This window comes from Macaca thibetana, chromosome 7, assembly GCF_024542745.1.
Source record: "Macaca thibetana thibetana isolate TM-01 chromosome 7, ASM2454274v1, whole genome shotgun sequence".
NCBI lineage: Eukaryota > Metazoa > Chordata > Mammalia > Primates > Cercopithecidae > Macaca > Macaca thibetana.
Genome location: NC_065584.1, coordinates 71,447,044 through 71,474,405, shown reverse-complemented (window position 1 = coordinate 71,474,405; position 27,362 = coordinate 71,447,044). Strand labels below are relative to the sequence as shown.

Here is a 27,362-nt window from a genome sequence, read left to right as displayed (position 1 = left end):
CAGATTTTGAATCATAAGGAACAAACAGGGTATACTGGAAGCAAAGAGCTAGGTCAGAAATAGCTCCACGGGGCCCAAAGCCCTGGGAAAGCCTAAATTGCAAGGAAGCAGAAAGGAGGAAATCTTCAGAGAAGCCAAGCTCCAAAGGGAAAGAAGCGGGTGTGCAGAATCCAGACAATGTGGCCCAGTGAGGGATAAAGGGTAACAAAATCTGCCTAAACTTCCTGCAGTTTGGATTCTTTACATTCTTTATACCACCACCCCTTTATTTTAGAATTGGGCTCCTGTTTCTTGAAAACAGCAAATCTCTAAAACAGAAACTAGTGCCAGGAATAGGATTGCTCAAGCAACAGATCCTCAGTGAAAATGCAAAACTAACCGTGGAGTTAAAGCCAAGAGGAGGGATAGGGGTTGGGGGTGGACAGAGAGGATACCCTGTTCTATGGAAAACTGGTGCTTTGAAGGTAAGTGATAACAAAAGAGCTGAGCAATGGCCTATTATCTCTTGGGACCCAAATCACATGTGCAGGTTGTCTGACTAAAAGCAGATAAGAGAAAGGCAGGGAAAATGACCTATTTCAAAAGGGAAATCTGCTGAGATTGCTGGAGACCAGGTCCAGATATTATTCATGAGTTTGAAAAAGCTCAAGGGGCCAGCAATTGAAAGGAGAATATCTAACAGTACCCAGACTAGTGTGGGAATCCTAAGCCTTTCCCACAGGATAAACATGTTGATGCCCAATCCCAGCCCCACCAACCCCTTGTAAAACACCTTTATAGACTGGAATGTAACCTGTGGAAGGGAGAGATCTATAGAGCAGAGTAGGGAAGAGGCGCTTTCCAGTCCTTGCAAACAAGCCTCTTTCCAATCACTTGTGCTCCTTTATTCTCTCGAGGACAAGGCTGTTAGAAAGAAACAATGGGGACAGAAAGCTGAATAAGGAAAGTCCTGAAGGAAAAAACATCATCAGGCAGCCTTGTGATGAAGGGAGCAAATTTATCCCACAGAAATTCCTGGCATCACATTTCAGTCAAAGATGTACTCAGGACAATGATTAAGAGCCCACTAATGTTCTGGGGTAGTTATCACCAGAAGAACCTTAGTCTTGGACAAGTACCTATCCTAACTCCTATCAAGATGGTGTTGAATCTTGAGCCTCTTCTGCAGGCTCCAGACTCAAGTAGAAAAGGCTGCTGGCACCAGACAATAATTACTCAAATGGAGAGAAGACTCCTCTCTTAGGTCCCTAAGAAGGGTAGGCCTGAGGACAATGAAAAGAGGGAATCCTAGTGAGATCCTAGGACTCCCAAAGCATGACTTAGGAAGTTATTCTATTACCCAGGCAAGAAACAGACTCATGGCATTTATTGGTTTGGACTAGTGATCAGTGTATGATCCTGTTTTCTAAGTTCCTTCCCTACCACCAAGTCAACCTCCTTTTCTGATAATTTTTAATTTTCATTTTCCCTACTGAATGGCTGGTGTGCTGATAGTAAAATGTGTCACTAAATGTGGAGGATGTCATTCTGACAGGATGATGATCACATGGACCAGATGCAGAGTGGGGAATAGGTATTTGTAGCTGTACTTATAATACGGGATCATGTTAGAAAAGAACATCTTGAGGGATAAGTTTGCTCTGCAGAAATGAAATACAGTGGTAAGTCACTGGTGGAATCCACCTAGCCCACATCTTCTTGGGAATGATTCCGAAGCCTACATTTTCTATGAGGTGACCACAATTTCAAGGCTGCCACAAATGGTTGTACAAGGTTGTATGTAAATTGCAAACTTCTACAAAGAGGTTCGGCCCCATCTGGCCACAGTTGACTGAGATGCCTGGTCACACTGACTCTGATTTAATCTCTGGAGAATATGAGCTAAGAAACACAAAACATGAGTTAAGCAGCAGTCACTGGAGTTGTGAAGTTCTAGAGCTGAGTTCAGAGTTTGCACCATAGCAGCTCAAACACATTAACAAGCCGAGGCTCTGAAGACAGGACTAACACGACACTCCATGTGGGGAAGCAGAGATAAAAAGGTCTTCGGAGAAACCAGTCCACAGAAAGATAATACAGTAGATATATAGACGATTATGTTTAAGATTAAAAAAACAAAGGCAGAGTGACAGAGACAAAGGCAGAGGGAGAGCAGAAAACAAGGTGATTAGAGGACAGAGACAAACAGAGTAAGGGGCAGTCAGAGACACAGAGTTTAATTGCTGGTGACTTTCTAGATCCTACAATGTTTCACTGTACTTCCTGCAATGAAGTTCCAGATTTCTGCTCCTTTATAACAACTCCTCTTTTCCAAACTATTGGTAGGTTTCTGACTCTTGTAACCAAACCTTTTTTGTTTGTTTTTTAAGACAGGGTCTCACTCTGTCATCTAAGCTGGAATGCAGTGGGTCACTGCAGCCTCGACCTTCTGGGCTCGAGCAATCCTCCTACCTCAGCCTCCCAAAGTGCTGAGATTACAGGAATGAACCACCAAACAATTCTTGACCTCAACAACTGCTCCATGAAAGAATTTCCACATAACAGTAGCTGCATCTTTCAAATGTTTAATTTGTAACCGTGTAATGAGAGGTGACAATGTGCTAGCAGCCCTCACTCTCAGTGCCTCCTCGGCCTTGGCGTCCACTCTGGCGGCGCTTGAGGAGCCCTTAAGCGCACCACGGCACTGTGGGAGCCCCTCTCTGGACTGGCTGAGGCCGGAGCCGCCTCCCTCACTTGCGGTGAGGTGTGGAGGGAGAGGCGCGGGCGGGAACCGGGGCTGCGTGGGCACTCGCAGGCCAGTGTGAGTTCCGGCAGGCACAGGCAAGGGCTCGGGAGCCCCATACGGACGCCGAGCGGCCGGCTGGCGCCGCTGGCCCAGGGCAGTGAGGGGCTTAGCACTGGGGCCAGCAGCTGTGGAGGTTGCGCCTGGTCCCCCAGCAGTGCCAGCCCGCGGGGGCTGCACTCAAATTCTCACCGAGTTTAGCTGCCTCCCCGCCGGGTAGGGCTCTGGACCTGCAGCCCGCCATGTCTGAGCCCCCCAACTGCAGTGGGGTCCTGTGTGGCCTGAGCCTCCCCTATGGGCTCCGCCCCCTGCTCCGTGGTACCCGGTCCCATCCACCGCCCAAGGGCTGAGGAGGGAGGTGCGGCTGGGGACTGGCAGGCAGCTCTGCCTGCAGCCCAAGTGCAGGATCCACTAGGTGAAGCCAGCTGGGCTCCTCAGCCGGGTGAGGACTTGGAGAACTTTTCTGTCTAGCACTCTGTGTCTAGCTCAAGGATTGTAAATGCACCAGTCGGCACTCTGTCTAGCTCAGGGTTTGTAAATACACCAGTCAGTACTCTGTGTTTAGCTCAAGGTTTGTAACTACACCAATTGGTACTCTGTTTATAGCTAACTCTGTATCTAGCTGACCTAGTGGGGACTTGGAGAACTTTTCTGTCTAGCACTCTGTCTAGCTCAAGGATTGTAAATACACCAATCAGCTCTCTGTAAAGTGGACCAATCAGCAGGATGTGGGTGGGGTCAGATAAGGGAATAAAAGCAGCCTGCCCGAGCCAGCAGTGGCAACCCACTCTGGTCCCCTTCCATACTGTGGAAGCTTTATTCTTTCACTCTGCAATAAATCTTGCTGCTGCTTTCTCTTTGGGTCCATGCTGCCTTTATGAACTGTAACACCACGAAGGTCTGCAGCTTCACTCCTGAAGCTGAGACCACGAACCCACTGGGAAGAATGAACAACTCCAGATGCGCTGCCTTTAAGAGCTGTAACACCACGAAGGTCTGCAGCTTCACTCCTGACAGTGAGACCATGAGCCCACCAGAAGGAAGAAGCTCCAGACACAGCTGAACGTCTGAAGGAACAAACTCCGGACACACCATCTTTAAGAACTGTAACACTCACCACAAGGGTCTGCGGCTTCATTCTTGAAGTCAGTGAGACCAAGAACCCACCAATTCTGGACACAATAATGTATGTACTGCCTAATAACTGGGGTATTGTAAAGGTGAGGCTCTCAAAAGAGAGGTACTATAATTTCTTTGTAACATCCTAATTGCTGTCCAAAACCAGACCTGGTTTTATAATATTAGCTAACATTTACTGAGCAATTCCCTTGGGACAGACAGTTTCAAACATACATGATCTCACCTCTTCTTCATAACAATAAGGTAGTTTCTATTACTGTCATTCCCATTTCACAGACTGGGAAATGAGGACAAAGACAGATTAAGTAAGTTGTTCAAAGTCACACAGTCAATAAAGGGATAAAGCTGGATCTATTGTTTATTTACATGAATACTGACATCTTAGAAATTAAGAAAAACAAGTTCATACATCCATTTAAAATTCATTTCAGTCAATAAATTTTTGTTGAATGCCTATTATATGCAAAGTACTGATTTAAACTAATAAACTGGTTAACACCAATGTTACAAATATAAAGTCCTTTTAAAGTATCAATATCAAAATAAATTTTCCTTTCTGTGGTCCACAAAAGAAAAAAGATGTACCAGCACTTTTAAATTAAGTTTTTCAATTTCCAAAATACCTCCTTTAAAACAGAAGGGAATAAATTCCAACAATGCTATTTTCAACACATTCATTATTTAAAAACTTACTGGAATATCTGAAGATTACTTGCTGCAAGCTGGACTCGTGAAAATAAACCTTGACTTCACAGAGAAGTCTACATTGATAAATATATATCCGTTGAATTAATAACAGTGTAAGTTACACATATGTATACAAAAAAGTAAAATGACAAGGATGGAGAGGAGTTTTTCATGGAAGGTGGTGGGTTGCCATGGATTCTGCTTCTCTTGATTTTCTGAGGAGGGCTTGTTTGAGGGCACTAATTTTCTCATCAAGTTCAGCCAGTGAATAGTTCTGCTGTAAACAATAACGACACAAATTGCTGAATAAGATTCTGAAGTATCTTAATGCAGATAAAGTGCCAAATGAACTATAAATATTTAAAATATTCAAAAGCATGATCAAATGGGTTTTTTTCCCTCATGAGAATAATCTTAAAACTGCACAACTATATATGTTGACTATATCATAAATTTAAAGGCATAAAATAACAAGGCTTAAATATTTCTCTTTTCTAATGATTAAGCTCTCCTGAACCTTTTATACTTTGAAAGAATAAGTTTACAAAAAAAAAAAAAAAGCCTGATTATTAGACACTGGAGCCTATTTGAAGATGGGAGGAGGGAGAGGGCTGAAATATTGCCTATCGGTTATTATGCTGATTACCTGGGTGACAAAATTATCTGTACACCAAACCTCCGTGACATGCAATTTACCCATGTAACAAACCTGAAAACCCCTTGAGCTTAAGTAAAAGTTGGAAAGAAGAAGAAAAATGCTAATTATACTACTACCAGGAGAAAAAAATCATTTGAGATATCAGCTATCCCTTTTAATAGAAAACTTTCTATGTTGATTACTAAAGTTAACCTGAAGTGGAAAACAGTGAAGAAAACACTCCTTTGCTTTCCAATAAAAATTGGATTTGTTCAAGTCTATCTATGTGAACACCCTCACTTGCATTAATATTTCTAATTTAGACACAAGTATTATGTGGTGACTATTAGGGGGTAAAGAGAAAGGGAAATTGGGACTGAGTGCTAATAGGTACAGGGTTGGGGCGGTGATGGAAATGTTCTAGACTTAGTGGTGATGGTTGCACAACATAGTGAACATACTAATAGCCACTTTAAAATTATGAATTTTATGTTATGTGAATTGTATTTTTAAAGCAGCAACAAAGTGTTACAGTTTACTACATAAGAGAGTAACTTTTAAAAACCTGATTATTCTCATAATCAATAGTAAAAAAAGTTAACTTTAAAAATAACTGCTTAAAATACCTAGAAATTCTCTCTTGAGGGATCAACTACAATAATTTACTTCTGGAAAAAATAATTGCTATCAAAAAATTTACTCGGAATTTTTTAAGAAAAAAAATGCTACTCTTAAAAATTAGAAAGTCTTCTCCAACTTTAAATTCACATTACCACTATTAAAGTCTAGCAAAGCCTTATTATTTAAGGTTCAACTAATTAGTAAAGTAGCACTTTAGACAGGGCCAGCTGAAGTCAAACTCTGCCAAACACCCTTTTTGATGTAGATGCTGCTAATCAGAAGTGTTCACAAAAGGAAGGGATGGGGGGAGACTGAAATTACTTGAGCACTTACTATTTTTAAGCACTTGATGAATGACACATCCTTGTACTACTAAAAGCAGGACAAAGGTTTTATTTATTTAACCTATCTGAGTCATTCCATGCCCTTAAAAGAATTTTTCTATTCAAGTATATTAGTTTATACTGCCCTTTTCTTCAGTCGTAAATTGTACCAGGGTATGACCTAAAAGCAACCATAGTAGAAACTTTTATTAATAAGAAAGGTATAAAACTAATCAAACTATTTCAGAAACCAAAATGAAAATGCAGTAACTTACTTGAGGTGGTTGAACTTTTCTTCTTTTTCCAGAAAAGCTCTAGATTTTAAAAAAAAGTAATCAACGTTTAAAAAAATCTAAGCATTATTTTTTTCTTTATGAAATACCGTACAAATTACGTACAGCCTTGGGAACTCTGACAGAAAGAAAGCCAACCAATTTACCAATACCAATTATTGTCTGTAACCAACATCCACCTTATATTCTGCAAGTTACCCTCTAAAGAGGATGACATTAACAATATATAATAATAATACTGCAGCAACATGCTTATCTTTGGCAATACATATTTTCCCATCAATTACCAGCTTCTAATGAGCCTGGGTGATTGTGGAAAGAGGTGCTCTGGGGATTTTCTGCTTAAGTTTTTTTTTTTATAACCTTTCCATCCCAGGGTGTTGAACAAGCGAAGTGACAATAGACAAAGGAAAAATATAATCTGGTATATGAGGCCAAGAGGTGAAAACACACACATACACACCCTGGACTGACTATAATGGACACTGTGGTTGTTTATGCAAGGAGCTACCTATCCACTGCTTCTCTGTGTGGCCCAAGCCAATGGCTTCCTGGTCTTATCAGTGACTGAAATGGGCATGGGTCCAGTTCTGGCCAATGAGTAAAGGAGAAGACTGCTGGAGATTAAGAGGAGAACTTCTGGAAAAAGCTTCCTCACATCTTTTGAGAGAAAGCCCTCAAAGAAGGCAGTTTCTCAGGATACTGCCGTATCTGGGTAAGACACCTGAAAGTGCTGTAGCCATCTTGCCATCTGCCTGGGAAAGAAGGTAACACCAAGCAGAGTTAAGAGGGGAAAGAAACCTATTTTCTTACAATTATGATTTAGTCACTGAATCAATTAAATCTGAAGCTTGTGCTACCATGGACTTCCTATTTTATAGTTTACATAATGTTTAAGCCAGTTTTGAGTTCAAATTTCTTACAGTTGAAGCTGACAACATTCTCATTGATCCACTAATGAGCCTTTTAAATCTTGGTCTAATGAATTCTTTCTAGACTTTTTCTTAGTTTCACACAAGCACTAGCTTTTAAATGGCAAATTAGTAAACTAGTATATTTAACAAACTGAATCTCAGACAAAATGTTCTCATGAGCATTTCTGACTATTGAAATTTTGAAGATAGCATTAAAACTCACATTTTCCTTTGTGTCAAAAGTTGATTCAAAGAACATCTAGGTATGCTTCTTATCAAGTTACAATAAGTTGGAAATCATTAAGTATTAGAATTAGTAATTATGAAATAATAGAGTTCAGATTATTATGCTCCTTCCTTTGCCAAACCAAGCTGCATACCTGTGGTAGGGCCTATGGCCAAATAAGGAATCAATGTTTAATTTGGCAATTGATCAGTCTCCTGACTTCCTAAGAGGTGGCTTTGTATACACTTAATGCAAATATAATTCCCCTTGGCCAGGCGCGGTGGCTCATGCCTGTAATCCCAGCACTTTGGGAGGCCGAAGTGGGTGGATCACAAGGTCAGGAGATCAAGGCCATCCTGGCTAACATGGTGAAACCCCGTCTCTACTAAAAACACAAAAAATTAGCCAGGCATGGTGGCGGATGCCTGTAGTCCCAGCTACCTGGGAGGCTGAGGCAGGAGAATGGTGTGAACCCGGGAGGTGGAGGTTGCAGTGAGCTGAGATCGCACCACTGTACTCCAGCCTGGGTGACAGAGCGAAACTCCGTCTAAAACAAAACAAAACAAAACAAAACAAAAAAAATTCCCCTTGTTCTCCTAGTCGTTTAACCTGTAATATATTGATAGTTTCTATGCTATTAAACAGTCAGATTACTACTGTATCATAGAACCAAAGCAAGAAATATCAAAATGAGGAAAGTAAGGTCATCAGTGGTTCAATGACTTAAAAACAGTAAAATGTGGCCTTTTGGGCTTGTTTTACGTCTGAGCAGAATATTTTGATAAGAAGAACACTTAGAAATACCATATCTACTATGGGTACACCAGATTAACTTTACTATTTGTTTTAGGTGTAAGGAAATCTCAGTACAGTTCCTGACTTAACGATGGCTAGATAAGGCTTTTCAAATTTACAATGCTGTGAAAGTGACACACATTCAGTAGAAACTGTACTTCAGATGCTGAATTTTGATCTTTTTTTGGGCTACATGTGATATGATGCTCTCTTGTGATGCTGGGCAGTGGCAGTGAGCGAAGCTCCCAGTCAGCCATGTGGTTATGTGGGTAAACACCCGATACTCTACAGTGTACTGTGCTGCCAAGTGACTTTCCTCAACTGTAGGTCAGGGTACACATTCTGAACATGTTTAAGGTAGGCTATGCTAAGCTATGATGTTTGGTAGGTTAGAGGTATTGAATGCATTTTAGACTTGATAATATTTTTAGTTCTTGATGAGTTTATTGGGACATAACCCCATCTGTATAGAAGTATAAATAAAAGGTGGACATTTTTGCAGGTGTTGGTACCTGAGAAAAAATACTTGAGAGCACAGCACACTAAAGAAAGAGCTGGAGAAAGGTAATGCAAAATTGTCTCTCCTCACCCACTATTTTACCTTAGTATGTTCCTAGTCATGCATCGCTTAATGATGGGGATATATTGAGAAATGTGTTAATTTTGTCATTGTTTGAACATCATAGAGTATACTTATAGAAACCTAGATGGTACACACCTAGGCTACATGGTATAGTCTATTGCTCCTAGCATACAAACCTGTACAGCATGTTTGTGTACTGAATACTGTAGGCAACTATAACACAACGGTATTTGTGTATCTAAACACATCTCAACATAGAAAAGATACAGTAAAAATACCACACTATAATTTTATGAGACCACTGTAATATATGCAGTTGACTGTTGACTGAAACATCCTTATGCAGAGCATGACTGTCATACACACACACACGCAAATCCAGGGAACCAGTGCTCTAAGGAACCTTAAGGGTAAGGAGGCCTCTTCCATGACTGGCTACTTTCTTTCTTTCAGTTGTAAAAGGCAACTGATTCTACACGTGCAGTATCTAAAATGTTTTTCTTCCCTTCTAGTCCCAGAGCCCTGATTCAGACCTTCATTTCTCTCTGGCTTGGATAATGACATGTTTCCTAAACTAGTTTCCTTGACTCCAATTTCTCTCCAACTCAGACTTTATAATGCCACCAGACAGGGACCTAAATTACAGGTTTCTCTCTTTCTCTAAAACTTAATTGTGCTCCAATGATACTAGAAGTGCAAACTGGTTAGTATGACCTTCAAGGCCCCCTGAAATATGTTTACAATCTAATTTTCTAGCTGAATCCAGTTGTTCACTCATGCTTCAGACCCAGCACATGTTCACACGCACATGGCCTGTGTACATGGTGTTGACCTGGTTTTCAGCATTCCCCTCCCCCGATGCTTCCTTAAGAACCAGGAGTTACTGTTACGGACTAAGAATTACACCAAGTCAGTGCTTTGAACAAAGTTAACACACCTTCAAAGTCCAGTAATGAGCTATCAGCCAAGTCCTATCCATTCATTTGCACATCTACTTGATATCTACTACATTCTGTGTCTCAAAGATGAACAAGACACAGTTCCTGCCCTTGAGAGTTTCAAAATATAAAGTGAAAAACATGTATAAACATATAAGTGATAAATGCTATAAAACGAACAAAATACTTATAAAAGAATGTTGGTACTGTTTTCAAGTATCATACTTTAAAATCAGTAAGTCTTTGGAAATACTGAAAGATCATATATTTTAAATGAACTGTTAAGGCCATGCCCTTAAACTTCTGAAAACATTACATTTAAAGCTTTCCATGGCTAATGCGAAGAATAAAGACCTTTAGAATTCTTACATCAAAATGTCCAACAAGTATTATTAACTTTTGCCATAAATCCTGTTCTATACACATTATAACATATTTTGGAGTTTTATGTCTGGCTCATAAAATGAGAACTTTATATAATCTGATTACGTTTTATAAAACAAATATAAATGACATCTTTTTTCCCGACAAATATTTGTTTTTCTATGCCAGCCTTCAATGTTACCCACGATAATCAATCTCTATCCAACTGTAAGAAGCTCCCCATGTTTAGAATTCATCTACATGTGAATCTGAATAAACACATTTGAATGAAAATCTTTTCAGATTTCAGGAGTTCCAACAAAAGTTCAATCCTTAATAAATTTAATGGGCTCAACTTTTCTATCTTTAGAAGCTATAGGACTGTGCTACATATGTAGTTTCTTCTGTATACTTTTGAGGGATAAATATGTAAAATTGTGCAGTTACCATACATGTACTCCCAGCATGATGGTGAGGGTGATGAATAATGTACTATGTCCTCTGTAAAGTATGTGCTCAACTCCTCCTGTTTGCAAGGACACTATTAGAGCTAGCTGTATTCCAAGTGAGGTTCCTAAAGATGGCTCATTCATCCTATTATAGAAGGGTGAGTATGAAATCTTCTTTCCCATAGGGCTTGTGTCATGTATGTTCACAGGCCTAAAGGACAGAATGAGTCTGAATATTTAAACCTTTCCAGTGTTTTGTTCTTCCTTGTAGCTCACTACTAATTTGATATGTCACTTCCAACACTAATCCAGAAGCAGTTCTAAAAGATATATAGATTTTTTTAACATATTTGGAAATACTTTTAAAAAGCACCTGTTTTATCACAGGTTGCCACCATCCATCCTTTTCTGAATGCTTAATACATATATGCCAATCCTGTTTACATTTACAAATGCTTCTTGCCCCTGAAATTAGGCAGTCACCAAGCTTCATACTTCAGGCCTCAGACAATCTCAGTGTTCCTATCCATCGATGGACTCTCACCACTACACAGACTCTCCCAGTTGTCCCAAGTGTAAGTGCTATATCTCAAAAAGCTTACCTGATATTTTTACCTTCATAATCTCCTCTGCCTTCAAATTCACATTTCCCCCAAAAGTATCTCTCTCTCTAGATTTTCTTATTTCTATCAATGGTATCATTTTTCCAACCAGAAACTGGACTCTATCCTTGTTCTCTATTTCCACATCCAATCATCAATATTTGTCCATTTTTTTCCAACCTGCATTAATCTTTTCCATTCTCACTCACGTCCCTATTTTAGGATCTAACTTCACATCTAAGCTAGCATAACACTATCTCTTTGTCCTTAGTTTCTCTCTTTTGTCTCCCACAACTGTATTAGATAAATCTTTCTAAATATCATGTTCACAAATTACTTCTCTGCTCAAATGCTTTCAGTAGATTCCCCCTGCTCCCTGCCTGGAAAATAGATTTTAAACTTCTGAGCACAGCACTTAAGGTCCTAACAATCTGGCTACTTTACCTCTTTACCCACTCTATCCTATGTGTAACAGATCAAAACAAAACAAAAAGATTATGATGTGGAAGGCTTGTTCTTTTGTTAAACAAATCTATTAATTTTTTTTTTTTTGAGACAGAGTTTTGCTTTTGTTGCCCAGGCTAGAGTGCAATAACGCAATCTTGGCTCACCACAACCTCAGCCTCCTGGGTTCAAGTGATCCTCCTGCCTCAGCCTCCCGAGTAGCTGGGATTACAGCCATGTGCCACCATGCCTGGCTTATTTTTATTTTATTTTATTTTTGTATTTTCAGTAGAGATGGGGTTTCTCCATGTTGGTCTGGCTGGTCTTGAACTCCCGACCTCTGGTGATCCACCTGCCTTGGCTTCCCAAAGTGCTGGGATTACAGGCATGAGCCACTGTTCCTGGCCTATGTTAAATTTTTATAAATCAGAATCAGAGAAAAGAGATGAATGATACTGCAGTAAGTTCTCATTGGAGGCATCTGATACTACCATACTCTATTGAAAGATCCGTTCTATTGTTAGTAAGAATTATATTAACAAGGTATGAAATTGAACTAGAAAAATAACTTTCCTAGGTTACTAGAATGGGAAAAACTTATGGTAGACTACTGTAGGAAAAGTCATTAAAAATCTTTATGAAGTTTCCTAGGAAGACATTCAAAGAATAATCCTAAAAGTGAAAAGACCTTTGTAATTATGTAGTACAACCAACACATTTTCTAAAATTAGACATCTTGAAGGCCAGAGGAATAGAGTGACTTTTCCAGGTTTATACAGCTACTTCATAGTTCTGAAACTAAATAAGTGCCAATGAGGTTTTTACCATGTGGTAAGCAGTATGCTAAGTGTTTGATTGGCATTATCTCATTTGATCTTTGCTTCAGCCCTTAGTATTTTTATAAACCTCATTTTACATTTGAGAGCAATAAATCACTAAAACTCTTCTCTGAAATTTTGTCATTTAAGACTTGCTGCTCCCTTTTGTTACGTGACCTGCCTTCTTCCTCTGGAAATACTTCTTTTCTGTAACTCATCTAATACTCCATCTATAACTTTGGAAGATTGCTGTCATACCTAAAATAAATTTTAAATATATTTTCACCACTAACTTGCATGATCCATGCTAAAATGGGCTATCTCACATAATTTTTCAGAAATAGGAGTTTTGGTATAATCTCACTTTGATATTATTTTAGTTCCAATATGGTACTGCTTTAAAAAAAAACTTAAAGAAGGCAGGTATTATATATGATCACCTCAGAAGACTGAGGAAAACACAATGAGCTCAGGATCATTTTTCTGAAAAAAGCTGATGTGCCAAAGATACTAACTTACTAGCACAACACTGTTTCTTAATGTTCTTGGAAAAAGGGGTAAGAATGAATGAATGCTAGAGTTAAGGAATTACAAAAACATAGAAAGTCTGGTGGTTAAGGTAAAGAGTAAGAATGGCAGCTTGAGGTGTGCGTTTGTTTAGTATTAACTGCATGTGAGCTGAGGGAAGGAGCCTGTTGGGGAAGAGAGATTAAAGAGGCAGAGGGATCACTGACAGAGCAAGGTTCCAGAGGAAGCCTCTGTTTTACAAGGTAGCAAGTTCAGAGTAAAAGGCCCAACCACCACCCAATTTGACTTACTATGCCATGAAAATGGCCTAAGTTTGAGAATGTGGGTAATATATAATAGAAGTACCCCTTTTTAAAAATTCTAAATTTTAAAAATATTCAGAACCAGAGTTTTTAAGGAACTAGATATATCCCCTACACAGGACTATGTTCATTCATCTTTGAATTATTAAAATAGTTTTGCTTATAGATCAATGAGTGACTGTAAAACCACAACGAATCCAGAATAACATTTTAATTTATTTTTAAAAGACACTTATACTCACTACAGACTGAAAATATTCAGGAGAGATGCCTTCCAATTCAAGGATTTTATCCTCAAGCTTTTTAATTCTCTGATAAATGTCTCTTGGCACTGGACCACCTAAATACATTAAAAAACATTCTGAGATACTGTTGAATAATTCTTTCTTCTTACAATTTTTATTCTTAAAATACCATGCAAAGACACTTATGCAAAGGAATGGAAAATACTTAATAAAAAACAAAAGTAAAACAGAATGAAGTCCTTAGGTCATATTTTCATATTATACACTATTGGACATATTGTACTACACTTCCTCTCTCCAAACCCCATTTATGCTTCCTATATTCTAGGAGTTTCATGTTAAATTCATTTTACAAGATATTGTGAATAGCTTCCATATAGAACAATTTATATTTCTGATATGCTTTGATAACATGGGAGGACAAAAATGAATAGTGACAAATGATGATAATTCAATGCAGTGGTTGCAATATGTCATATTAATTTCTTCAATTAATACTTCTTCCTACATGCCATATTTTTTCCTTTGACCTAAAAGAATGTAAAAAAGAGGCTTTACCATAATTTTAAACTAACAAACTTTCTGAGGAGGGGAACAGTAAATTATGGCCAAATTTTAAATTTATGATTATATCAAGAATCCTTCTACTTCTCACCCCCTCCACACTGCGGCCTTTTTGGTCCAGACCACTTCCACCTCTCCCTGGATTATCGCAACCCCCAAACTGGTCTCCCTGTTTCTGCCATGCTTCCATAGAATGTATTCCCAACACAGGAGCCAGTGATCCTCTAAAAATGTAAGTTAGATCACGTCATTTCTCTGCTTCCAATACCTGATCATTTCACTCAGATTAAATACCTTCCAATATCTGATCATTTCACTCAGATTAAATACCAAAGCCCTCACAATGGCCTACAAGGCCATACACAATTTGGACATTCTCCCTATGCCCACATGGTTCCAGCCACTTGATTACTTTTTTCTGTTATTCAGCGAGGTCAAGCACCCTGTAAGCTTTAGCTAGTTCCCTCCACCTCCATAATCCCAAGTCAATTTCAAGTCTTGGCTCAAAAGTTACCTTATCAGTAATGCCTTCTCTCACTATCCTGTTAAAAACACCAGTACTACGAATGACTCCCCTACCCAGCACTCCCTTATCCTCCTTACCTTAATTTTCTCCATTCCATTACTACCACCCAACATTCAGTATATTTTCTTTCGGTATTGTTTGTTTCCCCATTCTAATGTAAGCTCCAAGAGGACAGTTTTATCTGTTTTGTTCATTAGGTAGAGCTGTGCAGCTTGTGCACTGGACAAACCGAGGAAGCATTAGTTTGTAAGACTACAATGCCTGGCAAAGAGCTGGTGCTTAATATTTACTGACTGAATGAATACATGATTAGCCAATCATTATGCAATTAAAGAATACAGGTACATTTTTATATCAAAATTGTCAACCTGTTATGTATAAAAATTCTAGAAAGTTTTTTTGAGGATTTAAAAAAATCTTAGGACCCTGGTTGTTCTTGTTCTTGAATAAAGTAACTTGTTCATTTGACTTTGCTCTTGCTGCTCCCTTTACCTACAATGTCCTCTGCCTTACTTCTGTATCTGTCAAGAGCCAGTTCAAGCTTCACTGGGTGACGCAGGCACTGCCTAAACCTCTTCATTCGCATAAAGGCTCCTTGTGCCCCCCTGCATTCTTCAGTGCTCCCGAGTTTTTTGGGACGGACTCTCACTATATTGTCCAGGCTGGTCTCAAACTCCTGGACTCAAGCTCTGTTCCCACTTCAGCCTCCCAAGGAGCTGGGATTATAGGCACACACCACTACACCCAGCCTTTCATTACTCCTTTAAAACTCTACTTCACTATTAATCTTTCTCTCATCAGATTATAAAGTCCTTGAAGCTGGGGACTATGATTATATCATCTCAGTATCCCTTGTGCCTAAAATAGTGCTTGGAGCATAGTAAGCATTCAACAGATGTTTTTCCAAAAAATTAACTATTTCATATTATTGAGACTTAACTGGTCAATCCTTTTATACAGTGGCATTTTAAACCCATCCACTTCTGAGGGAGGAGATTAATTCTTAATGCCAATGTCTTATTACTCTCAAAGATTTACTCATTCTGTTTTCTTCTTCTACCTTCATCTGGTTAGTATAGCTTCAGATAGCTAGTATACTCCAGCTATACTGGATTCAGATATCTCCTGAACCATATTTTGTGTTTTTGTCCTTTTTTGCAAATGCTGTTTCCTCTTTTTGGAATGCTTTGCTTCTGCTGTTCCCTCTTTTGGGAATGCTTTGCTCTGGGAAAATTCCTAGTAATCCTTCAAGGCCTCAAGTGTCACTTCACAAGGATGCCATCATCCCTTGACCTACCCTGAGAGAGTGAAACACTAACTTTCTGTCCCTCCTACATATATCCGCAAAGGTAAAATGAGCAACTGTTCATTCAATAAACATTTGAGCACTTGTTTTGTGCCAGGCACTGTAACAGGTACAAAGTAATGAATATAACAGGCATAGTTGCACTCTCACGGACTATCTAGCAGAAGACAGACATTAAACAGAACCATGATAACTGCTTTAAAGGGCAGCAGGGAATACCAAGTGCTATATAAGATTATACAAAAGGTGAATGTGCACTGGTCTAGGATTAGGAAGAAAAAGCATGGACAGAAGGGCATGAGTATAAAGATCCTAAAGCAGCAAAACGAGTGGGAGATGGGAAGCCCAGAGGTGTAGCTGGAACTACAGATGTGGACAATACTATTTAAAATTACAACCCCCTCCAATCCCAATCTCCAAATTTTTAGCTGGGAAGAAACAAGATCAAATTTGAGTTTTAGAAAAAGCAATCTGGCCACAGCATAGAGAATGATCTAGAGGAAGTCTACTGGCAAAGAATCCAGTAAATATCCTTCCATCAGTCCAAGCAAGAGATCACAGCAGCTTCAACTCTGGTAGCAGCAGTAGAGATAAGACAGAAGTGGGCAGATTTGAGAGATATTTATCAACAGACATGGTGACTAAACGGAGAGTCAACAGACATGGTGACTAAACGGAGAGGGAGACTCAGGCTCTGCATCCAGTGAAGATTTAGGTTTGAGCAGGGTGCAGTGGCACATGATTGTAGTCCCACTGACACAGGACGCTGAGGCAGGAGCATCACTTGAGCCTAGGAGTTCAAGTCCAGCCTAGGCAAGTCTGGACTATCTCTTTTCCTTTTTTTTTTTTTTAAAGAGTTGTCACTTACTATCTGAGGCGTGTTGCTTGGGCTCTTTAAACTTCAATTTATTTATCTGTACAATTATAACAGCACCAACACCTCAAAAGGGTACTATGACCTTTTAAGTGAACTGACATATACATAACACTTTCTGAATGACTGGCACTTATCGTTCAAACAATGTTAGGAGCTAAAGGAAAATTTGGTGACTAAATGAACTGCAATTTTTTAACCATTTGCAAAGGTTCATTATGAGGTCCACTTAGCACTCTGCTTACCTGTCTGTAACCGCAAGTGGGCCTCAATATTTTGTAGTCGTTCTTCTACAGCCTGATTACCACAATCTCGAAGCATGCTGTTAGGTTTATGACCTGACCCTGGAATTCCTTCAGGTCTAGTCTGTGGTCCGTATGTATTCACAACTCTAGAAACTAAATTAACAAACTTTTGAGCCTATATACATTTATATTTCAAAAATCAGAAATTCTTATTCCCTAACAGCACTTTGTATTTTTTTCATAAAGACCATCTAACCACAAGTATGAAGGACGGCAAGATGTTTTTGTTTTAAAATAAAATTTAGATGGGAAAGTTATTTCTATTCCATTTTGCTAATAATCTAGACTTCTGTCAGTGACTCAGATGTCATGTGGTGGTTACTTACCTTTTACGTGACTTTTAAATCCAGGGTAAGGAGTAAAAATCGCATCAGTTCTTGCACAACTATTTTCTAAGGAGAATTTAGATAAATATAAGTTTAAATATATTCTTCCCTTCAAATGTATGAGATTTTAATAAACTTCCAATCATTCATATTAACATTTTACTCATAATAATTTTAATAAATAATAGTAACAATAAATTACCATCACACACAGGATAGAATTTAGTGACCTTCTTTACCTGTCAAAATTTATCGTAATATCTAATATTCTTACCTAATATTCAGATTTATATACAGAAAAGCCATCAACATTAAGTGGCACAAATTGATACAATTTTGAAAACCAATGTCACTATTCGGGCCTCTGGAGAAAATAATCTACTGTAGAGTATTTAAATTCTACTTCATCGTAGAACTAGAACTCATCATTTTTACTAGAATTCTTTTAATTCAGCATGTTTTATTTTAATGCCAAATTACTGAACACCCAACAAAAAGAGTTATGTATTTAACACATTTTTATTTCAGAACTCCACATAAAGATGACCTCAAAACCTCAAGTACACACACATTTCCACTCTACCTAGATTTCCAGTGCTCATTTTAGAAATCCGTCATCACAAAAGTCATCTACTTCTTCTCATCCTACCACTTTCAAAAAAGTTTAAATTTAGGAAAGGTCTGTTGTGAAAATTTGTTCCTATTTTTTTCCAAGCTGAAAAGTATAGTTTCTTTCAAATTAGATATCAATGCATAAATTACAAACGGGGAAAATTGGAAAGATGTTAACATATAATACAACTAATATATTAACATAATTGTTATATATTAACATATGATACTACATAGTAATAATATATACTTGTGTTTGAAACAATGCTTAAAAGCCACACATTGGCAGTAAGTCTCCTGTAAAATTCCCTTGAATATTTTGTAAAAAATGGCTGGTAAATGAGATTCTTAAAAAAAAAATTCCTTCCCCCACCATGAAATTTGATTTTTAAAAATTCCACTGCTTATAGTTAGATTTGTACTATTAAAATCCCTTTTAATAAAAAGGAACACACTAACATATTAAAATGCATTTATATTTTTTCAGTTGAACTTTCCTTAGTAGTTCTGTTGATAAATCAAATAGTATGCATAAAATTCCAAATCCACTTAGCTTTTATATCCAGAGACTAAACAGTCATCTTTCCTTTTTTTTTTTTTTTTTTTTGGAGGCACCTCAAAATATGCTTAAAAGGCCATCCTTTTTCCATTCTCTTCCTACCATTTCATGGGGCTAAGGGTTAAAAAAAGAAGCTATCATCCATTCCAGAACTATATTCCAAACATATAGATTAACTGACCCATCAGTGAGAAATTCAGCATGGTGTGAGTATATGAGTGCTAGTCACTCTCCACAGCAATTCTTTCTAGCACTGTTTTGAGCCAGCAAGGAATTGAATGGGCCAAGGAATCCTGCTGAGCATTTCAATTCTTGTCAATTTCTATCCCCTGGTGGTTTATAATAATAGAGTTAGCAGGGAGAACAGAGGAATAACATTAGTGACACATGTGCTTGCTCTCGCAACAAACCCTTTCTCATAGTTGCTTATAGCTGGTTGTAGTACCTGAGATTTTGCCATTGTTGCACCTGTTCTGAAAAGCTAATAGGAAAATATACCAAATTTAGAGATGCACATGTGTAATGTTAATAGTAGCACACAGCTAAATTCAGGACCCAATACCAGCCTATATTATTTCATTATTAAGAGAATCAGCGTACCAATGTGATATGAGTCAGTTTTAGGTTCATCTGACAATTCTATGTTTATAATAATTAGTCATGAGATATTAGAGGCAACAAGAAACATGTTCATCCCAATTATGAATTCTTCTCCATAATTTTTCCTAAGAACTAGTTGTTCTGATTATTACTATGGTGCCTGAGTATGATCTATGGCACTGCTTTGCAATATTTTGTATTCTGCAGCATAACTGCAGATTTGTAAATGTACTATAGCATCAAGTAGAGAGGTAAAGGAGAATCTGATGAAAAACAGCAAACGTATGCACTATGGCAGAAAGGAAAAAAGCAAGACACCATAGTCTTCATGATAAATTGGTTGTATTGTGACATAGGACATTTCAAACAGCTCAGGAGTAGTGAGAAAACTGCTCCCTCTGGAGGAATATTAACTTTAAGTTCACTTATATATTAACATCATGATTTCACAGTACATGTATAGGTTTGAAACTCATAGAGCTCAGTTCCTTTTACTAGTGGGATAGATCAACCTTGTCACTCATACCTCACATTCATTTCCTAAAGGAACTTTAAAATAATCTTCGTCAGTGATAAACACTTTTAATGTTAGCATTTACTTTGTGTAACCAAAATGAAAACCAGTTTGCAATATAGTCTATTATTAAGCAGAAGGAAACTCTACTATCTTAGTTACTAACTAAACCTGTGAAATAACTTGAATTGTGTTCTTAAAGCTATTCATTTAAAAAATAAATAAAAGATTAGAGCAACTATAAAAATTGTGCTTAAAACCCTATGAAAATTAATTTCTAGGTAGTTACCTTGATTACAATCAATAACATTGCAAAATTCCCTGACGTTGTTTTCATTGATTTCAGCTTGCTTTCTTTCAATAAATGCAGATATTCGTCTGTCAATCTACAAACAACAAGTTTTAACAGTGTAAACATAAGATTTTTAAAAATAATACCCTCTCACCCCCGCCAGAAAAACTTACTTCTGCTTTTCCAGCCTTTATCTGAACTACTTCTGGATCAAAATGGATCTGTGTCTTTTTCACATCTCCTAAATCACTTTCTTTGTGTTTTTCTTCCTCTTGTAGGTCACCAATGGAAAATTTGTCATTTGCTTCATTTTTGTTCCCCATTTCTGTTTTTCCTATCTCTTCAACAGCAGTTGTATTCTCCTCTTTAATTGGAGACTGAAGTTTTGCTAAAAAAGGCTGAGAACAACACAATTCCATCTGCTGAGGTTCAAACTGACCAAAATTAATTACACATTTAATATATTTACATAAATTTCTGCAAAGTAAATGAAATACTTAATATCAGTTAATAAATATAAAAAGTTGGTATACCAAGACACATAGATCTGACCACATGTAAGTATTTACTATTCTCTGCTATTGTAACCATTATCATTTGCTATAAATTAGTTTTAAAAAAGGAGAGAGGAAAAAAGAAAAGAAAAAAGAAAAGAAAACCTAAGGAAATTTAAAATTTTCTTTGAGAGAATCATTCTGTCACTCATCTTTTATTTTGTGCCAAATCAAAGCCTTCAGCCTCTGGCACCAATGCCACTTAATTAACATGTCATTCAAATGCCTCCTTAGAACACTAAGGCTTAGTATTTTTCCTCCTTAACATGAGAGCCAGTGCTCTCACTCAGCAAAGCCCTGCATTATCACTATATCACTGGAGATTCTCCACTTGAAACTTCAGTTGGCCAATGTGAATGAGGAAGATAGACATGAAATATATAGGTGTTAGGTTGAGTGAACACTCAGACATTTCCTGACATGGCAAGATCTCTTCTTGGGTCATAAAATTAAATTTTAAAAAAGAAAATGAACAAGAAAAAAAAAAAAAAAGATCTATAGCTGAAAACAGGCAGAGGCCTATCACTATACTACAGGGGAAAACCCCTGTTGTAGACGATAAACTACATTACCCATTTACTGTTCCCCTCCCCCGCTCCCCACAATTAGGCCTCATTTGAGTTCTACAGCTCACTGCTCTGCCCTTTAAAACAGGGTTAACTATTACTTTTAACATGGAACAGTTAAAATTTCCCACAAAGTCAATGAATGGAGGGCTGAAAATTAATGCCTATTCCATTAGTCAAAACACACTAACACTGATAATGTTCCAATTATTTTTTTCATACCCACAATTTTGCTTCCATTGTTTGCTATACTACTCTTTTGAAACCTTGTAACACCTTAATCACAGTAAACTGACCAATCCAAACAGTTCTTCCACTTGTCTTTTTGACACTTCACATTTTACACTTTGATTAGAGATAAACTGCAAACTTACATCAATTATAATTGCAAAGATGTTCAATTAGAAACCAGCAAGGTCATAATACTGTTCAGTTATTAACATGAAATATTTAAAAATATAACAACATTATTATAAATACAGATTCAATATTAACTTCTAATATAAAGAATGAATTATTTCAAACTGTTAAGGAAAAGAAATGATAAAATAGTGACTGGCTACTTACAAAGATGAGACATTAATGTCACAGAAATTACTTTCTTTTTAAAAACTATGCTGAAACTGTTTAATTGCAATAGACACTCCAGGATGTGTCATGCTGGGATAATGCCCCTTCTTGAACCACTGAAAGCACTCCATGAGCCTCCAAACTCACCCAAGGCATGGAATCATTATCATAGCATGACACACACCTGCCGTGTCTTATTGCTTAATTATAACCCACCATAGATGGAACTGTATTGAATTTTCAGTGCAGGTCTAGAATTGAATAGAATTGCATTCATTCACTCTCATACCCACATTGGTCTTTTGGGCTATATTCCCTTAACTGTCCTGATCACTACTGAAATTAACAGATTTAGATTAAATCTGGATGTAAATAACCTTTTGTTAGCAACACTATTAATATAGTGTTTAGAACTGTCAAATACTCCAACTAATTTAACCACAATTAATGTCTATTTTCAATATCGGGTTATCATTTTAGCAAGAAATTTACCTGTAAATATAAAATGTGTTGTTCAAGTGCACTAAAGAGCAATGCTGGCTGGAATGCCGAGAGGCTCTGGAGGTTGTTCCAATCGATTGTAATTTTCACCACATCATCTCTGAGGTTAAGCTTCAAAGGGGCAAACCAGCAACATCACAAAAATTACACAATTAAGCTGTACATATGAATTGTCACAAAAATAAGATTTCTAGAGTAACGGGTCTATTTTGCTCTAAGTTATCAAGTTTTTAATAATACACTGAAATGCTCTACGCAATTACCATTTTAAGAGGCCAAAAAAGCTACAGATTTTCATAAAAAACAAAAACAACATGACATGTCATTCAAATTCTATTCTTGGGTCTGTGTAATGCGACCATTTTAGAGGTAAAAACCATTCATGAAAGATGAAAAGATGAAGGCTCTTTTGATACTTCAATATCTACAAACCTTTGGATGGAGTCCAATATAGGCCTGCCCTATTCAGAATCCTACTACTTCTAGCTCAGAGCCTTAAACAGAGGAAGTACAACTGTTTTGTGAAAGTTTTAACATGCATCTTTCTCTTTATGTACACAAATACATATCAGAAATATATCATTATTCTGATGTCCTCCAAATCACATTTTTAGTTTTTTAACTTTTAACCAATTTTTAAACTAATTTAAAAGTCAAGATTATTCATACATATAAAGTGTAGGGATAAATGGCAACATGTTTATTTCAAATGAAAAACTATTATTTAGCTACAGAAGTCTGAAGCTGAAAAACAAAGACTTCTCCACTATAGTGACATAAGTTGCCAGACTGGATGAAATGTCCAGATCTTTTGCTAAATGCTAAGATATCAGTGCTCATTATATGGAAATTTCTATCAGTTGGTGATCTAATAGAATAAAATCATACCCAGAAAACTACCAACAACCTGAATATAAGATTATCATCAAAATGAGTGAAAAGTTTACAATGAGAGCGCCCATCTGCAGTCTTTTGAGTAAATAAAAGTGAACCATCACAAACTTTTCTAGGGACATGTGTTTATAGCATAGTATAAGAATACACTTCATAGTGGAATCAAGTTAACATAATTTATTCAAAATGAGTCATCTTTTCTACAAAATAAAGGTGTTACATGAGTTCAAATACAGATTTTATTAGTCATAATTATAATAAAAAAGATGAATCACTGTACAAAGATCAAAAAGATGTAAGGTTACCAATAAAAAGATAATATATTGAATACTTTGTGACAGAAATGAAGATGAGAACAGAAGCATTTAGAAGTCCATATTAGACAAGCGTAAAGATACATGAAATTTCATGTAGGCTGCACTGGCAAAGATTATGTTAAGATTTTACGTTAAAGTGAATGCATTAATTTACATTATTTTAATTCCTATAAAGATTTTGTTAGACAACAACCTGTATTATGTATGGAAGTAACCTATTATTGTACTTTCATAGTCTTCAAAGAGATCTACAGTTGATCACAGAAAACTTAAGAAGACAGCTTGGGGATAAAGCAGGCAAATCTTCAACCAAAGCAAAGTATCACATTTTCTAGAGAAAATAACTTATAGAAAAATAAGTCTTAATGTTTCGTTCATAGTGTCATTTCAATTCAGCAGAATTACATAAGCTTCAAGTGCAATTAAGAATAACTGGTCTTTTAAGAAAATCACATAATAATGTCACAAATTAATTTTAAAACTATTCTAATACATCTAACTATTCATTCAACAAATTCATTATTAGTAATATGAATTCTATGCATTTTGCCCTACAGAACTTGGAAGAGTAAACCATTCACTCGAAAATCTCTATTAGTCTGCTATTAATATAGACTATTTAAATAAATATTTTCAGTAAACACTTTACTAAATTAATACAAAAATCCAAGCTAAAAATAAGTAAGTGTTTAGCTTGGTAAGATGGACCATCCAGAGGCAAGCAAAAAGGTTAAAATTAGTAAATTTTGTGATCTTAAGTAAAAAATTCTTTTTAACATTCAGTTTTATGTTTCCTACTGAGATCTAATAATACAATGATACTTAGGGATGACACAGGATGAAGTTAGGCATGTTACAACATACCTTCTAGAAATCTTTTAAAGTGGTTGCAAAAGAAAATACTGATTTCTCTGAGGGCAATTTTGCAAGTGTGGAACTCTGGCTTTCACTCTTAATACTTCTCAAAATATAGAGTATTATGAAAACAGTTTGCATTTAACTGATGAAACAATCATATTTTTGACACCTGTATAGGAGGTCCCTTCACTGTGTCATGGTAAAGTAACCAAATATTTACTGTCAACATTTTTGACAGGTGACACAAATACATTGTAATCGCTTCTTTACTTGTAGAGTACTTGAATGTTTAAAATTTTCTAATGAGTTTGAAAAATTCAGTATGCTAAATGTTTCAAAAGAAACGTTTAAATCATTGCTCAATATTTTTAAAAAATATTCCATCTTCTGTTAATAGGTGAGCATAAACTTTTTTCATCTTGACATTAGAAAATAAACAAACTTAAGTTCCAACGTCGCCATAAAAAGTTCTCTAACTTTTAAACCATTTAAAAGGTCTTGGGTCTTAAGACTGGAATATATAACAAAACACCCCAAGCCTTTAAAAAACGATTTCGGTAAGCACTTGGCAAACAACTGAATTTAAAAGTTATATCTTTTAAATTTAAAAGTTATATCTTTTAAATTCATGGAGTTATAGACTCCATTAATAATTGCGTCATTACATAAAACCGTTTAACTTACAGTAATGTTCTTTGTAAGACACAACACACTATGATTTTTTAAAATAGTAACTTTTTAAAAAGCTGATTCTCCATCTACTCAAGGCTTTAAAAATAATTTTCACAAATCAGACAAATGTTCTATTTTCATAAGAATTTACCATTATCTTTGACACAAATGCCTGCCGTGTCCACATGCGCTAGTGCCAGCCTCAAAACAAACTTTTACGGCTAGAAAATGGTCTATGTAAGATAGAAAATATTTCCTTTTAAAAGGCAGGTAAACAAGCGTACTTTTAAATTGTTTCTCATTTAAAACTTGCTTTTAATTTTACACCGTGAAACGAAACAGTGACTTGATCGAAGAAGCCCACTAAGTTCAAAACCAATTTTACTATGGCATTTCTGCAAAAGCGATTTATCAGTCAGTTAAACTAGTTAATAGTTAAATAACGACAGTTCTAAACGCAAACAGCATCAAAGATGGATAACTCATCCAACTTTACGCTAGAAGTATTTTAAACGAATTCCTTTTACTTTCCTCCCCATTTGAAAGGGTTATAGATGCCCAAAACAGCCCGAAGGAAAAAAGAAATAAACAAAACCAAGTAACTCATAAGAACAAATTACTCCTTCCCCCCGGCCAAGAAAAAGCTAATAAGCGCGCGCTTTTCTATAAATCTCAGGCCTACTGACCAACCAATTCCCATAGAGTAAGTTGGAGGAAAAAGGACCCTGAGCGCTAGGCGCCTCCTAAATTCGCAGTGAAGCTTTTCCACCTTCATTCTCCCCAAGCCTGCCTCTTTCGGAGCCGGGTTTTCACTTAGACCAACCTCACCCACTCTTGGGGAGGACAGCTGCAAGGTAAACTACTCGGCAACGGGTACCGCCGTCCTCCTCACTCCGAGCGAGGCGGCTGGGCCCGCGCTCCTCCCCGACCTCGGCTTCAGGAACGGCATCCCACACTTCAGCAGGCCTAGCTGCCCCCGGCCCCTGCTAGAGGAAAAGAATGGAGGGATGGGCCGGATGGCTTCCATATTCCCAGTCCCTCCGGCCACCTCTCACCTGTCCAACCAGGGTTTGTAGGGAGCGAAAGATTTCGTAGAGCACCTCTCGGGAGAGGCTGGGGCTGCATCTTCGCTCCAGGCTCCTGTCACCGCTGTTCGGGCGACTAAGCTCCGTAGCAGCAGCCATGATGCCTTTTCAGGCCGCCCCACCACCACCACCACCACCACCAACGTTTGCTCACAACCCCGCTCCCTCCCTTCCAGCTTTAGTCGCTTGGCGATGACGTACGACACGGCGTCTCGTTTAGATCAGGCTTTGAGGCCCCACCCTCTCTATGTGACTGACAAGCACGTTACACCAATCAGTTGCAACTGCGACATTACGCCGAGGCTCTGAAGTGGGTAATTGCAGACCAAAGCTAGGCTGGAAGGCTATATTTGAGGTGGTTATTAGCGTTGTGGTCTGTTTAGCGTTATGAAGCCTACCTTGACTCCCAGATGTTCACTGTGAATCTTGGTAAGAGGAGACATAGTTAAATTTTGTAGTTTGAGTCCCCAAATTAAAAGTTGACATTTTAACATGGCGGTGTGGAGTGGTTCTGGAGGAAGCTTGCTGGTCAGGGATGGAGTGGTGCCCACAAGTGTTTCTAAACACTGGAAAACTCACACGGAATTGTCATGGTTGGATAGAACATTTTCATCTCTTCAAGTTTTAAGTTGTTGTTTTGGAGGCAGAGTCTCACTCTGTCGCCCAGACTGGAGTGCAGTTGCGCCATCTCAGCTCACTGCAACCTCCGCCTCCCAGTTTCAAGTGGTTCTCCTGCCTCAACCTCCTGAGTAACTGAAACTACAGTTGATATTCTCCATTATAACTGTAGAGACTCTTAACCCTAAAATTGTTTCAAAGAAATGAAACACTGTCAATATAATCCAACAGGAATTTAACCTGGATAAATAATATGCAACCACAATCTTTGAAATTAGGATATAAAACCGAATTGAAATTTTACAAAGTATTATTTATCATAATAGCTTTATTATAAAGATGTTCGTGGGGTTTTGTAATCTTTTAGTCAGACTCCAATATTTTTAAAAAGTGTTATCCAATTTTAAAAAGTATTACAAGAATTTTTAGGGTTAAATTTTATTCAAAAACACTTTAAGAAATAAACATCAGCTTAGAGATAAGGAAGGTGGGATTTAAAACTCTTCATTCTGTTAATAGTCTAATGCATTTACAGTAGAGAAAGCAAAGGTGGAAACTT

The 27,362-nt window shown here is 37.4% G+C and overlaps 1 protein-coding gene and 1 long non-coding RNA gene across 13 annotated transcripts in view; one reads left to right on the top strand and one right to left on the bottom strand.

Moving 5' to 3' along the window:
• Window positions 1–4,262: 4,262 nt before the first annotated feature.
• MBIP (MAP3K12 binding inhibitory protein 1) lies at window positions 4,263–26,373 on the bottom strand. Of its 8 annotated transcripts, none has more exons than XR_007727712.1 (10): window positions 26,156–26,373; window positions 22,351–22,470; window positions 20,342–20,566; window positions 20,166–20,262; window positions 17,592–17,657; window positions 17,206–17,358; window positions 13,688–13,785; window positions 6,466–6,504; window positions 6,201–6,371; window positions 4,812–4,886 (listed from the first exon to the last, which is right to left on the bottom strand). XR_007727712.1 is itself a non-coding variant. In XM_050800051.1 (9 exons), the coding sequence occupies exons 1-9, from the start codon at window positions 26,282–26,284 to the stop codon at window positions 4,779–4,781; spliced, it is 1,035 nt and encodes a 344-aa protein (XP_050656008.1). In that variant the 5' UTR covers window positions 26,285–26,373; the 3' UTR covers window positions 4,263–4,778. The 8 variants fall into 8 exon arrangements, 6 of the variants coding, with proteins under 6 accessions (XP_050656008.1, XP_050656009.1, XP_050656013.1 ...); XR_007727713.1 differs by having other exon boundaries at window positions 4,812–4,883; XM_050800051.1 differs by lacking the exon at window positions 6,201–6,371 and having other exon boundaries at window positions 4,263–4,886.
• Window positions 26,374–26,461: 88 nt separating this feature from the next.
• Window positions 26,462–27,362, top strand: part of LOC126960092 (uncharacterized) — a 145,309-nt gene continuing 144,408 nt past the window's right edge. For all 5 annotated transcript variants that reach the window (XR_007727715.1, XR_007727714.1, XR_007727717.1 and 2 more), the window contains exon 1: window positions 26,462–26,614. This is a non-coding gene — a long non-coding RNA (uncharacterized LOC126960092). The remainder of the gene's footprint in view (window positions 26,615–27,362) is intronic.

Coding starts and splice junctions, on each gene's coding strand:
- MBIP (XM_050800051.1), bottom strand. CDS start 26,284: ATGGCTGCTGCTACGGAGCTTAGTCGCCCGAACAGCGGTGACAGGAGC. Junction 13,786..17,205: donor CCACTTGCGGTTACAGACAG/GTAAGCAGAGTG, acceptor TAATGTATTTAG/GTGGTCCAGTGCCAAGAGAC. Junction 6,505..13,687: donor CTGAATATTTTCAGTCTGTA/GTGAGTATAAGT, acceptor TTTAAAATCTAG/AGCTTTTCTGGAAAAAGAAG.